Consider the following 13,370-nt stretch of genomic DNA (forward strand, 5'->3'; position numbering starts at 1 on the left):
GAAGCCTGAGGCCGAAGCATTTAGGGGGAAAAGATCAGGTTCTATTTTGATGTATGTGTTGGGGGCCTTTTACACATCAGACTGGAAATGAAGAACAGACAAATAGACGAGATCTGGAGCTTAGAGGAGCAGCTGGTCTAGGTGTAGACATTTAGATAGGTAGTTCTTCCCTGGTCTTCACACAGCTGGTGAATGATAAATAGACATTTTATAGATTTGCTGTTCTTCTGTGGGCTTACTTTTTTTTGTTTGTTTTTGTAAGATTTTATTTATTTGACAGAGAGATAGAGAGGGAACACAAGCAGGGGGAGTGGGAAAGGGAGAAGCAGGCTTCGCGCTGAGCAGGAAGCCTGATGTGGGACTTGATCCCAGGACTCTGGGATCACGACCTGAGCCGAAGACTGTTAACAACTGAGCCCCCCAGGCGCCCCACAGTGGGCTTACTCTTTGATTTCTTTTCATGGTTGGAAGACTGGAAATCTCTGAAATGCAAATTTCCAGTTAGAAAAATGGAAATCAGACAGTCCATCCTTACCTTATCTGCAGCTTTTTATCCTGTCTTGTCATAAAGTCTTTCCATACACCTGATTCTGTTTCTCAGTCTGTGGCTGTATCTTTTTTCCCCTCGTATCACCCAACTTTATACATTTTTGTCTTGAGTCTTTTATTTCCCTGGTGGCAAGCTGCTATTATATATGTTATTAATGAGACTAGTGAGAATTAAGACAGCTGTGTTCTTATTCCTGACATTCTCTGTTTTTATGGGTTGATTCCAGTAAAAGAGGAAGATACTGCTATGGGATGGGGCATCTGACTTTATGGGATGGGGCTTTCTCCTTTCTAACAACTGGAATTTCCCTTTTATCTTCTTTCCTTGGCTCTCACTGGATCTCATTCCAAAAAGAAACATGGAGCACTCAAGTAAGCCTTGAGTAACTGCGGGGCTTGCCTAATTTTTTATAAACTTTTTTTTCAATAAGAGAATATGGTATTATCCTCAACCATGCAGCACCTGTCCTGAATTTAAAGAACAATTTTCTAAGAAGCTACAGAAATCAGTAACCCTGTGTAAGAGAATGTCATGTAGGATCTACATTTTTTATGTATTATTAATTGGTGGTTGAAACAGCCATGGGATTCTTTTAGAGTAAGAGTTTCTTCTTTCATTTGGATCTCTTTTTAGTTGTTTTCCCAATTAATCTCTTGCAGTGACTTAGAGTCCCGTAGGGATGTGAAGAGAGAAGAAGGAGAGGCCTTTGCTCGGGAGCATGGACTTATCTTCATGGAAACTTCAGCCAAAACAGCCTGCAATGTTGAAGAGGTACTACTTGGGAAAGAGTAGGGAAAGCTTTTGAGAGATGACACCATATCTTTATTCTTTTATTCAGACCATAGGTAAGGAAAGGATTATCTTGTGGTCCCATTGACTATATGTCTCCCTTTGAGGGAATTGTCTTTTTTTTTTTTTTGCCTTGATTCCTACAGTGGAGTTTCACTTTTGCCTTGTGTAACATTAATTGGTAAGTGTGGATTAGACACCAGTGTTCTTTGTAAATATTTTAGTTGGAGGGTTTCATGGGTTCTACTATAGTTATTCTGAAGCCTGCTATTGACTATATCTTTAGTAATTATTTGAGAACAGAGCATGTTTGTTTTATTTGGAGAAGGTGCCAATCTAGGGAACATTTTGGGTCAGTATCAAAATACCATATAATCCCTGTTTTCTTTTTGAAAGAGCGACTTGGGGGTGGGGGCTTCTGTATTTTTATTCTGGTCTCAATGGTTCCTAATTCATACCTTAGAGATCCAAGTGGGAATAATATTTGTATTTCCTTTTTCTAATTTCTCTATCTAAACTTGAGCCTAGTAATATGATTTATGTCTCTTTCAGGCCTTCATTAACACAGCCAAAGAAATATATAGGAAGATCCAGCAGGGTTTATTTGATGTCCACAATGAGGTGAGAAAGGGTCGGGGGGCTGACAGTTAACTTTGTTTTGTGTTAAAGAGGACAAGAAATTCTCTATAATGTAAGCATTTCCTTTCTAACATCATGCTATTTGAAGCTATGCCAATTCATACTTGATTTTTTTTTTTTTTTATGTAGAGACACAAATCTGTCATCATTTTCTGTTTTTTTTTTTTTTCCCCTCAAGTCTGGGGCCCAGAATGCTTGAAGAGATGATTAGTTGGTAATGTAAAATGTTTATACAATATGGGAAGTTTTCTTTGCAACCTCAGTTTTTACTATCCCAGTGTTTAAGGGTGATATAATTCTTAACTGCTCAATTGGGCCATTTCTATAAAGCAGATTCTATATCAAAACAAAAAAAAATTTTTTTTTTTTTTTTTTTTTTTTTACTTAAGCACAGAGACATTTATTGTTAGGGCAAATCTTACATTCAAATGAGTTTTAACAAAACGAAAAAGAATTATATGCTAATATCTACTCTTTCACTCCTCCTGCTCTTACTTAATCTCATCCTGATTCTGCACATAGCTGTGAAACCTAAATACAGCTATCACCTTAAAAATGGGCACAAGACAGGTGCCTAGGTGGCTCAGTCCGTTAAGCATCTGACTCTTGATTTCGGCTCAGGTCAGGATCTCAGGGTTGTGAGATCAAGCCCTACGTTGGGCTCTGCACTGGGCTTGGAGACTGCTTAAAGATTCTCTCTCCCTTTCCTTCTGCCCCTTCCCCTCCTCCCTCTCTTAAAAAAAAAAAAAGAAATGGGCACAAGAGTCACTTGTAGTCATCCATAATACTTATATCTGAACTGGTCATCTCATCTTTGTTGTTGAAGATGATTGTTCCACAACAGTTTGGCTAGGGCACATGGTTGGTTACCTGCCAAAGCCATATCTGCTTCTAGAAAATGTAATTTCTGATTTCTCTTTTTATTCCTTTTATCCCAGTTACTTTAGCACTGAGGTGGGAACTCTTGCCTTTTTTCTTTTACAGGCAAATGGCATCAAGATTGGTCCTCAGCAGTGTATTTCAACATCAGTAGGAACGAGCACCTCCCAGCGGAACTCTAGTGAAATAGGGTCCAACTCTGGCTGCTGCTGAATATCTAGCCTGGACTCTTTTTTCCTTCCTGGAACAGCTTCAGATCAATAGGCTTAAAGAAAGAGGTCTTACTTGCTTTGGCTGAGAAAAGCCTCTTTTCAAGGTGTGATGTTTTGCCTTTCCACTTAAAGACCAGGGAAGAACTTGGGCCCTTATTGACTTGTCCTCCTTCAGGGACGTGAGCATTCCCTACAGATTAGGGCTCTTCTCATCCTCCTATTTTAATTTCTAAAATGTTAGGATCAAAGTTGATTGTCATGGTAGCTCAAAAATAAATTATTTTATAAGCATACACAATTAGCTCCCTACCAGGAATTAGTAACAAGGGTCTAGGACATTCTGCTTGAGTACTTGATTTTACTGTGTTCTGGCTAGCTTGTGTTTGGATGGTGGACCCTGTATCTGGGAATTTCATTGATTGTTTTCTCTTGCCACTTTGTAAGAGTTCTTGCAGAAGGCAGTTCCTTCTACTTGAACTGCTCAAGGATGCTGAATAATTTTCTACCATCCCATTGCTAGTTTCTCTGTCTCAGAGCTATACTCAAAACTCAAAACTATAAAACTTTTGAGAGCAGTGGAGTTGTTCCTGGACCTGGGGCTACTTACCATCACTACCTAAAGAAAACCTCTTTCCCTGTTTGTTTTAGGGACCAGACCTAACACTGCAGTGTCTTTCACCAAATTAACCCCTTACTGTTTCACCACACTTCTCAACAAGACCTGTTTAGACTTTCTACTCTAATCAAGCTAATCTGCTTACTGGACATAACATGTTTATTTCCACTTTTATGCCTTTGCATATGCCCTATTCTCTGCTAACATTATACTCAGTCCTCAAATTTTTCCTTCAGAAAGCCTTCTTTGACCTAGGGACTTCTAAATAATTATTGACCCAGCACCCCTTAAGCTTTCATATGTTGTTTATTCATATGTGTATTTATTTATATTTATGTTACTTTGTAAATTTGTTTTGTGCGTGGAATCTGTCTCCCATCTAGGCTGTAAGCTCCTTGAGAGCAGGAACCGTGTTACCCCTTTACTTTTGTAAACCGCTTCCTCCACTATTCCTTCACAGTGCCTAGTGCTACTTACTATGTGATCATTGGACTTGACTGACATATATAAAGACTTGGGACAGGTTTATTGTAGACTGCAGAGGAAACAAAAGGCTTGAGTCATCTCTTTGTAACTCTCTCAGTCTCTTTCATCTGCTTACCCTAGATTCCATACTGCCCTTACCCCTTGTCCTTCTCTCCCTTCCCTGGCTCTTTGCCTCCATTCCATGCAGCATACAGTAAGGCTGTCAGCTTCCAAGTAGTCAAATAAGTGGGTACCTCTCCAGCCATTTTTCTTTTCAAGGGCATATACTAAAATGTTAAGCAAATTTGTCTTGCTTCAATCATCAGGCAGCCTTCTGGGTCAGTTTTTGTATCTTCTGCCTTGATATCCCTTTCTCTTCCACAGCATTGAGGTCTCATGATTTTTCTAATTTTTTTTGTTGATGAATTGTTTCATTATTAAATATATATGCATGTATTCAAGCAGCTCATATTTCATGTGATTTCTCTGATTTTATCCCAAACCTATGTAGATACTCTCCTTCTAGGAAATTGTATCAAAGGTATTGGAAGAAGCCACCTTGAGATACACTCATTTTTTAAGTTTTTATTTAAACTGCAGTTAACATACAGTTTAGTTTCAGGTGTACAGTATAGCGATTCAACACTTCATACATCACCTGGTGCTCATAAGTGCAGATATATCCATTTGCTCTCCTGTAATAGTAATAATAGTTAACACTACACCACAGGAAGTTGGGAGAACATTTGGGGCAGTGCTTTGATTATGCTTTTTTTAAAAATCCTGCCTCATTCCAAAAAGGATTTGAGGCTGTTGACTTTGGGGTTAGCCTGCCCCCCTCATGCCTGGGACAAAACTAAATATAATTTTGTAGTTTCTGTACAGAAACTTCCATGCCCCATGGATTCTGTCATTGGTAACTGGAGGGGTACCTAGCTCGCTCAGTAGAGCATGGACTTGGTGTTGGGATTGTGAGTTTGATCTCCATGTTGGGTGTAGAGATTACTAAAAAAAATTAAACTTAAAAAAAATGCAAAGCACTCATAACCTTCTGTACTTGGGTATTTCACCATTGTAAGGAAAGCGTGAGAAAACTACTTGGGCAAATTCATGACCTGTACTGATAATTGCTGATACTCAGAGTGAAATGGTCATGAAAAATTATAGGAAGTAGATTCCCCACCTCCATGTGAAGAATTGTAGTTATGAAGTAAAAAGGGCATTGTTTGACTTTTAAAGGCCAGCACCAGGGTCACCTTTCTGGCTCAGTTGATAGAGGAAACGACTCGATCTTGGGGTCCTAAGTTCAAGCCCCACCCCGGTAGTAGAGCCTTCTTGAAAAGCAGGGGTGGACAGGACCACTGGAAATCTTTCTTATAACAAACAGTCTAAATCCTACTACTTACAGATCATTGCCGATAGTAGAAATTAGTAAGCAGGCCACAACCTTTCCATTTTCCATAAATGCCTGCAACTTGTTCCTTTGATAGGTTTATTTTGTACTAAATAAGCAAAAAGAAAAAAAAATAAGCAAAAAGAACCTACTGGTTTTCATTCCATAAATGTAATTAAGATCATTGCTGTAGATGCATCTATAGACAAACACCAAAGTCACAGCTGGTAAATTGTTTTGGTAAATTCTAATACCTCAAATTGATGATGATGATAGCAGTAGCCAAGGGGAAATTTGGCCAATGGATTTTGCTCAGTACATAGGGAAATGTATTTGGCCAAGTCTTAACTACTCGTGTGATACAAAGTATTGATTCCTATGATTCCTTACCGTCTCTGAGTTCCTGTTATGTGTGACTATGAAAATATGTTATTCCTTGAGAAATACCTCTTTGTTTTTTTTAAATTTTATTATTTATTTGACACAGAGATCACAAGTAGGCAGAGAGAGAGGGGGGGAAGCAGGCTCCCTGCTGAGCAGAGCACCCGATGCTGGATTTTGATCCCAGGACCCTGAGATCATGACCAATGGCAGAGGCTTAACCCACTGAGCCTCCCAGGCGCCTGGAGAAATACCTTTAATGTTCTGAAAGGACTCCCTTCACTCACAAGTTCAAAAAGCAAAGCCTTCCTGTAGCAAGTTGTAATCGCAGTGGAAGTGTATACTAGGAAATACAGGGAAGTGTCATTGAGCACAAGAGAATTTCATCTACAATAATTTTTATTTTAAGATTTTATTTATTTATTTGACAGCACAAGCAGGGGAGCGGTAGACACAGGGAGAGGGAGAAGCAGGCTCCTCGCTGAGCAAGGAGCCCGACATGGGGTTGGATCCCAGGACCTGGGGATCATGACCTGAGTGGAAGGCAGACCTTAGCCGACAGAGCCACGCAGGTGTCCCCTACCTACAATAAAATTATTTCCTTTCTATTGTAACTGCTGTTACCAGGTGATTATTCTCTTGCAGCCTATGTTTCTAAGGCTGTCCCCTGATGACCCTCTTCACTTATAATCTCTCCTCGAAGGCTTCCATCATGTGCTCTATCGGTACTCACACATTTGAGCCTGTTGGTTAATTTTAGGTCTTTAAAAAATAGTCTTCCCTAAACCCTGTTCATTTATGTGAGACTCTCAGGCCCCTGTACTGTCAAACCCAACACTGGAAAACTTGCAACTGAAGCATTAGGATTAGAAACATCTAGAATAGATATATAACGTACGTTGGCCTTCTGCTGATATTGAATGGTGAGCTGTCTATAAAGGAATATCCTAGGACTGTGAAAACCCACTCTCATTCCAAAAAAAATTGATTTTTGTTGCTGCTTTGATTTAAGATCTCTTCACTCATATGGGGGGGGTTGCCTGTAACCACATTAAGCCCTATTCCTGACCATCGTGATTGGAGACATTCTGATTACATAATGTATGTTGGGGCTGGATCTAAGTAGTTCGACAGAACTCGGAAAAGGGCTTCAAACTCCTTAAATACTCCTTCCTCTTTCCCGTCCCCAAGGCACCGGCCGGATCCAAGATGGCGTCCCTAAACAGGTAACTAAATGTTTTCGTTTAGAGCGCCCCCACCGGCGGGGGTTTAAAAAAAAAAAAAGATGCCGAGAGGCCTAAACGCCTGTGAATTGAGCGGTCAAAGGCAAGCTGCCGCCAGATTTTCTTTTCAATCAGGCATATCTGTGGTTGCCTACGTACCCTTCTCAGCCTTTTAGGACCTCCCACTCTCGAGAGACTTCCTGGATGGCACTCACACTACCTTGCTGGAAGAGGCCGGGCGTTAGCCCTGCCATTGGTGGGTTGCGGGGTAGGTGGGCGGAGCCGAGGGAGAATGGACTACCAGCAAGCTAGATTGAGGCGAGGGCTGGCCATGCTCCGCCGGAAGGCGCCTTGTTCTCCGAGAGGGTGAGTTGAAACGCTGGCTGGAAAGGAAGCACCAGGACTTGTTCAGGTAGGCTTCCCGTTCACGCCTGCTCATCACTGTCGGTCCAAGAGTCTTTGCAAAACTAAAGCTCTTAGAACTGGTTTCAGTAACTCATCCTCCTCCTCGCTCCCCCGCTCCTTACCCGTCCCTCAGTTGTGAGGGATCAGGTGCTGGGTGATGCTCTGGACTGAACCATTCTCTTTTGTGAAAGGCCGGGGGAGAGGGCGGCTGCTGGGCCACGGGGCCTGAGTTGGGCCAAGTCGAGAAGGGGGCTGCCCCGCCGCTGTGGGGTTTTTAGGGCTTGTCATTGCATTACTGGGTGTGGTGTAGATCTGAGGCAGCTCCTTGTTCTCCTTGCCCCTTCAACGGAGAGAAAACTCCCCGGCTCCTTTTGGTTACTCCATACTTTGGTCTCAGAAGTGGGAGGTTAGGGTTTTTTTCTTTTTTCTTTTTTCCTTGTTTTTTTTTTTTTTCTTCGTGTTTTAATAATAAAGGTGGGTAGGAAATGGGGTGAGCGTGTGCACATTGTTATACGTTATTAGGTGTGATTTTTGTGGGTCTTTGGTAGGGAAGATCGGGCTTTTGATGAGTGTTTAGAGATGGTGGGACAAGAGGAGCTTCAGCTTTGCATTTCCATTGACAGGTCTGCAGAGCTTACTGGTCTTCCGTTGCATTATGTAAACTCTTCACTAGCAGGAGACCCCTCCCCCTGCCTCAGAGCGAATGCAATTTCTTTATTTACCTGTCTCTAGTGTCGCAGGAAATTTTCCAGCCATTGCAGCAGTTGTGCAAGTGCAGGAGCTTCTGCCCTTAAGGGGCAGCCTTGAAGTGATTAAGGGGTTCAAAGAAGTGTATAGTGGAGGTGTATGGGCGTATAGATGTTTAGCGGACCAATCTTTTTTAAGTGACTGAGCATATTGAGCTAGGAGTCGCGGAGACTTAAGGACTCGATGTCTTGTCCTAATGGAATTGCCCCAGATTCAAGCCATAGGAGCTGCGTTATCAGTGTCTACTGCATCCTACTCTCCCACCAGCATCCACAAATTATTTACTCATCGTGTTGTTCTGAGCCTGTCAGTTCAGTCAGGGATTCTCTGACTGGGTTATCCTTAGAGTCGGCTGAGGTCCTATGGGGTGTGGGACAGTTCAGGTGCTAGACGGTGAGTTTGGGATTTGAATATGGCCCTCTGTTAATTAGATAATGTCTTCTGCTTAGGAATTTCTTTTGTAGTGCTCACCATAATTTAGAACAAATTGTGGTATTTTGGACTTATCCCACCTCTTAAAAGAGAGTTATGAAGAAAACAAAACTTCTATTTAAGAAGACCTGGGTTGCAAGAGTGGCATGCCAGTGGGTCTGCAAGGCATGATGAAGGACACTGGCCAAAGAGAGGGTAGGTGTGTGTGAAGAGACAGGCCTGGCAAAAGGTCCTTTGCTACAGGAGCAAAGGAGTAATGGATTGGGATCAGGGAGTTGATGAAGCAGTGTATGGGTACTTGCACAGTTCATGCCTTCCCTGTGTTTGATGTATCATGTACGTCTCGCCTTTTCATTTATCAGTTCTCAAATTGACAAAATGCACTTATTTAGACATCGGTAGAAAATCATAGAAATAGATGGAAATCTATTGAACTGGTGTGAATCACCAGGAAGGACAGATCTTGTATTTTCTGGGACAGCCTTCTCTGCAGCACCACCAGGTGATGGGGTGGAAGAATCTTGGCATTGTAGTCACCACCACTGCAGAGTTTTAGTTATAAGAGGAAAAAAATATGACATTTTATATGGAGGGTCTGATAGGTAAGATAGAGTTTCCCATAGGTAAGGTAGGACCATGAGGGGGAATCAGGTCTTTAAAAGAAACCATTGTACCCATTTCCTTTGAAAAGGATGAGGTTGTTTTTTTTTTTTAAGCTTAACTACCACATAAGATTAATTTGTGGGTGCCAAGAACTGTACTTGCTTACTGAAAGAATGAGATTTGATATTGTCATCTGTGGAAGGACTGTAACATTTTTAGAGCATTGAGATGAATGTTAATGTTTTGAAGATACTGTTTGTCCACTGCCCTCCAAGAGTTGTCTTCTGAGCCTACATTGAACCTGACATCTGGGGGATAAACAAGAAAAATATTTTCTGGCCCCTCATCCTTTCCCCTAAAAGTCACTCCACTTCTGGAGTTTCATTTGGGCAAGTCCCTGATCTGCAGGTCTTTGCATGACCTACCTTGCACTACTGTGACCAACCTAGTATTTACTGTTTTCCGTTAGCAATCGATTCATTGATACAGTGTCATTTCATATTTTATTTGGTTTAACTTTTTACATCTCTTCGTTGAATAATTTTTTATTCTTTTTCTCACAAAGTTGGTGGTCTTCCTTTCAAACTTCTGTTACAATTTTGTTCACTTTGCTTTTTGTTTTGATTTGTTTTGTTTTGATATTGTGCCTTTTTTGCTTCTGTCTTGTTGAGGCCTTTTAAAGAGAAGCAAAGAGACCCTGCTTTTCAAGATGTGTTCTTTTGGTATCTGGTACTCAAGTGACAGTGTATTTTTATATAACAAAGCTGTTGTACAACTCTTTACTATTGTCTAAAGGTTTATTTGATCATTTATTACATTCTAAGTTTTATCCTGGATAACCTTTCCCCACCTTAACCTTTGTTTTGTTTTGTGTGTACAGGTGTATCAAGTTGTAATTGTGCTCTTTTTTGTGTTTTCTCACTCTTTCATATTGCCTGTAAGATTTTCATTGTAAGGGTGCCTGGGTGGCTCTGTCATTAAGCATCTGCCTTCCGCTCAGGTCATGATCCCAGAGTCCTGGGATCGAGCCCCGCATGGGACTCCCTGCTTGCTGGGAAGCCTGCTTCTCCCTCCCCCTCTACCCAACTCCCTCTGCTTCTGTTCCCTCTCTAGCTATGTCTCTCTGTGTCAAATAAATAAATAAAATCTTAAAAAAAAATTTTTCATTGTATTTCTGTTGCAAAATAAGCCTGCCTCTTTGTAGTTAACTGGATGTTTTCAATTTAAACTACAAAGTATGTTAGTCTCTGAGATTTCTCATGACGCTGTTCTGTAGGTAACATTTCTTTTGTCCTCTTTATTATCCATTACTTTCTATCCTTCACTACGCTCTTGGTTGTTTAATGTCACATGAAGGAAAATGGTCAACTTTAAAATATCTCTTTTTTTAGGCTGATAATTCTATGCCTTTTATTTAGCGGGTTTTTTTTTTAAAAAAGATTTTATTTATTTCTTTGACAGAGACACAGTGAGAGAGGGAACACAGGTGAGTGGGAGAGGGAGAAGCAGACAGGGAGCCAATGTGAGGCTCATCCCAGGACCCTGGGATCGTGATCATGACCTAAGCCAAAGGCAGATGCTTAACGACTGAGCCACCCAGGTGCCCCGTTCAGTTTTTTTAAGACTGGTTTTAAAATACCTTAATTCTTGTCTTCGGATTGCAGCAGGAGCTTTTAAGAATAAAGCAGTTAATTTCTACCTACCAGTGTATGTTATGGTATAATAAAAAAAAATCCAGCAGACATAAACAGAAAATAGACTGGCATTGATAATTGCTTTCCATTTGTCTTCAGCAGGAATGGATATATTGAAATATATTCCAAGCAGTAGAGTGGCATAGGGAATCTAGACAATGTTCTAACCCCTTCAAATTCAGACTATTCAAGTATAATCTCATTAGTTTGTTTTTTTTTCATTAGTTTGTTTGATAAGAGTTTCCAGAACAGCAGACTCACTCATAATCTAAGTACAAAAAAAAAACCACCAATATTTTAAAAATTACTTATTCTTATGCATAATTATTAGGAAAAGATTGGTTTTATCATTGATGAATGAAACATCCCTGGGGCTCCTGGGTGGGTCAGTTGGTTAAGCATCTGACTCTTGCTTGCTCAGGTCATGATCATGGGTCATGGGAATAAGCCCCATGTCCGGCTCTGTGCTCAGAGGGAATTTGCTTGAGGTTTCTCTTCTTCTACACCTTCCCCCACATGCTCTCTCTCTCTGAAATAAATAAATAAGTCTTCAAAACAAAAAAAGAATGAAACAGCCCTGACTTATCCCCTCTGTACATTTCCAGAGAAATTTACTGTGTATGGTTTCATTTCATTTGATATTTTCAGTGTTCATTTCATTTTAAAAAGGTAATTAAATGACATATTACTGAAATTACTGGCTAATAATGGGACTGTGCTTTCTTTTCTCTCCTGTATGTTAGCTACTTATATGTAATAGTTATAACCTTTTTGATAATGTCCCAATATTCTAGTAATTTGTAATTCTGTAATAACACCTTTTTGTTTTGAGAGTCTGTAATTCTCCTAAACCTATGTCAGTATCTTTCTAAGAAACGTTATATATTAACTGAATTCTTAATTTCATCCGGGAGGAAGGACATTCAGGAGCTGTGGTCTTAACGGGTTTCTCAAATTCTCTTTCATGGTCATTATAGTAAACCTTTGGAATATCCTGCTTTCATTTTTTCTTCTACTGTCTACTTTGGGAATGCACTATGTCTTTGGGGATTATTCCTTTGGGACATATTCAGAAGTACATTGACCCATTAGTAACATGGGAATTTCATTTTGGTTGGTTCTAGAAGAAACCAATGATTTCAGTAATTGAGCTGCCTATTTAGAGCCCAGATCATAACAGAATTTCTTAATAGAACATAATCTACATTTTCTATTACAGGTATTAGATATACAGTAAAACATCAACCTAAGTAAACTGAATGGGAAGATTTTTCTGGATTTTTGAACAGGGGCTACCAAGTTCCATGAGCATGAACCTTTCACTCAGTGTTTTCTTCTTCATTGCTTCCATGCAGTATTTAGTTATTCTTTATTCCCCTTGTCTGGGGAGTGGAGCACATTAGTCATTTCTTTGTTTATTTACACACCAATTCTCCTATAAAATGTAGTGCTTTTGCCTGTTTTTCAGGTATACTTCCTGTTGGCGGGGGGCGGGGGGGGCACCTTCTTCATGAGGACTTAAATTTGTATAGGTAATGGTCGTTTCCATTCACAGCTGTCCTGAAAGTCATGGGAGTCAAGAGTCAAGGTGGTTGGATCTGGCCATGTGAACTGTCAAGGGGCAGCCTAGTCAGTTGGAGACCTATATGTTCCACAGCAGGCATTGTGAAATAAGTGGAGTACTGTAAGATAGACACTGGCTTCATTCCTACAATCACAAAAAATGATTAATTGAATTACCTGTAGGTTGCCCTAGACACTAGGGCTAGTTGAAGTCTTTTCCATGGTTTTAAGGTTAAAGGGCTGTACTGCTTTCTCAGAGTCTTTTCATCCTGCCCAGCAGTCCTGCTATTCTAATTGTGAAACTTTTACATCTATTTCAGTATCCCACCATTCTGCTTAACAGACCAGCACAGCCAAGTCTCTAAGGAGTGATTCTGCTTTGAGAGAGACTTTTAATGGTACACTTTGAAATTATTGGATAGGGAATAATAAACTGCTTTTCATTTGCCTACTATGTGCCAAACATTGTACATTATTTTTTAATCTTCAGAGTCCCTGAAATGTGTGTGATGTTAGCTTCATTTTACAGAAGAGAAAAAATAAGACTTAGTGAGGTTAGGTAACTTAGCCAGGAGTAGGACTCTGGTCTGTCCAACTTCAAAACCCCATTCATGATCCAGCCTACTCCCACTGAAAAGTTTAGTGCTGACCCCTATGGGAGAACTGTCTTTGACCACAAGAGGCAAGTAGGCTTTTGGTAGCCTGTTATAGCTGTACCTTTCACAGTTGAAGAACCTTGAGAATGTAAGATTTATTTTTGTCTTTGTATCTCTGTTAAA

General features: G+C 40.4%; 1 protein-coding gene across 3 annotated transcripts in view; it reads left to right on the forward strand.

Moving 5' to 3' along the window:
- Positions 1–4,618, forward strand: part of RAB2B (RAB2B, member RAS oncogene family) — a 16,179-nt gene extending 11,561 nt beyond the window's left edge. For all 3 annotated transcript variants that reach the window (XM_080809804.1, XM_080809805.1, XM_080809806.1), the window contains 3 exons: positions 1,210–1,321; positions 1,892–1,960; positions 2,963–4,618. In XM_080809804.1, the coding sequence (XP_080665930.1) occupies positions 1,210–1,321; positions 1,892–1,960; positions 2,963–3,070 (289 nt within the window). In that variant the 3' untranslated portion in view covers positions 3,071–4,618. The remainder of the gene's footprint in view (positions 1–1,209; positions 1,322–1,891; positions 1,961–2,962) is intronic.
- The last annotated feature ends 8,752 nt before the right edge of the window (positions 4,619–13,370 follow it).

This window comes from Martes martes (genome assembly GCF_963455335.1).
Source record: "Martes martes genome assembly, chromosome: 7".
NCBI lineage: Eukaryota > Metazoa > Chordata > Mammalia > Carnivora > Mustelidae > Martes > Martes martes.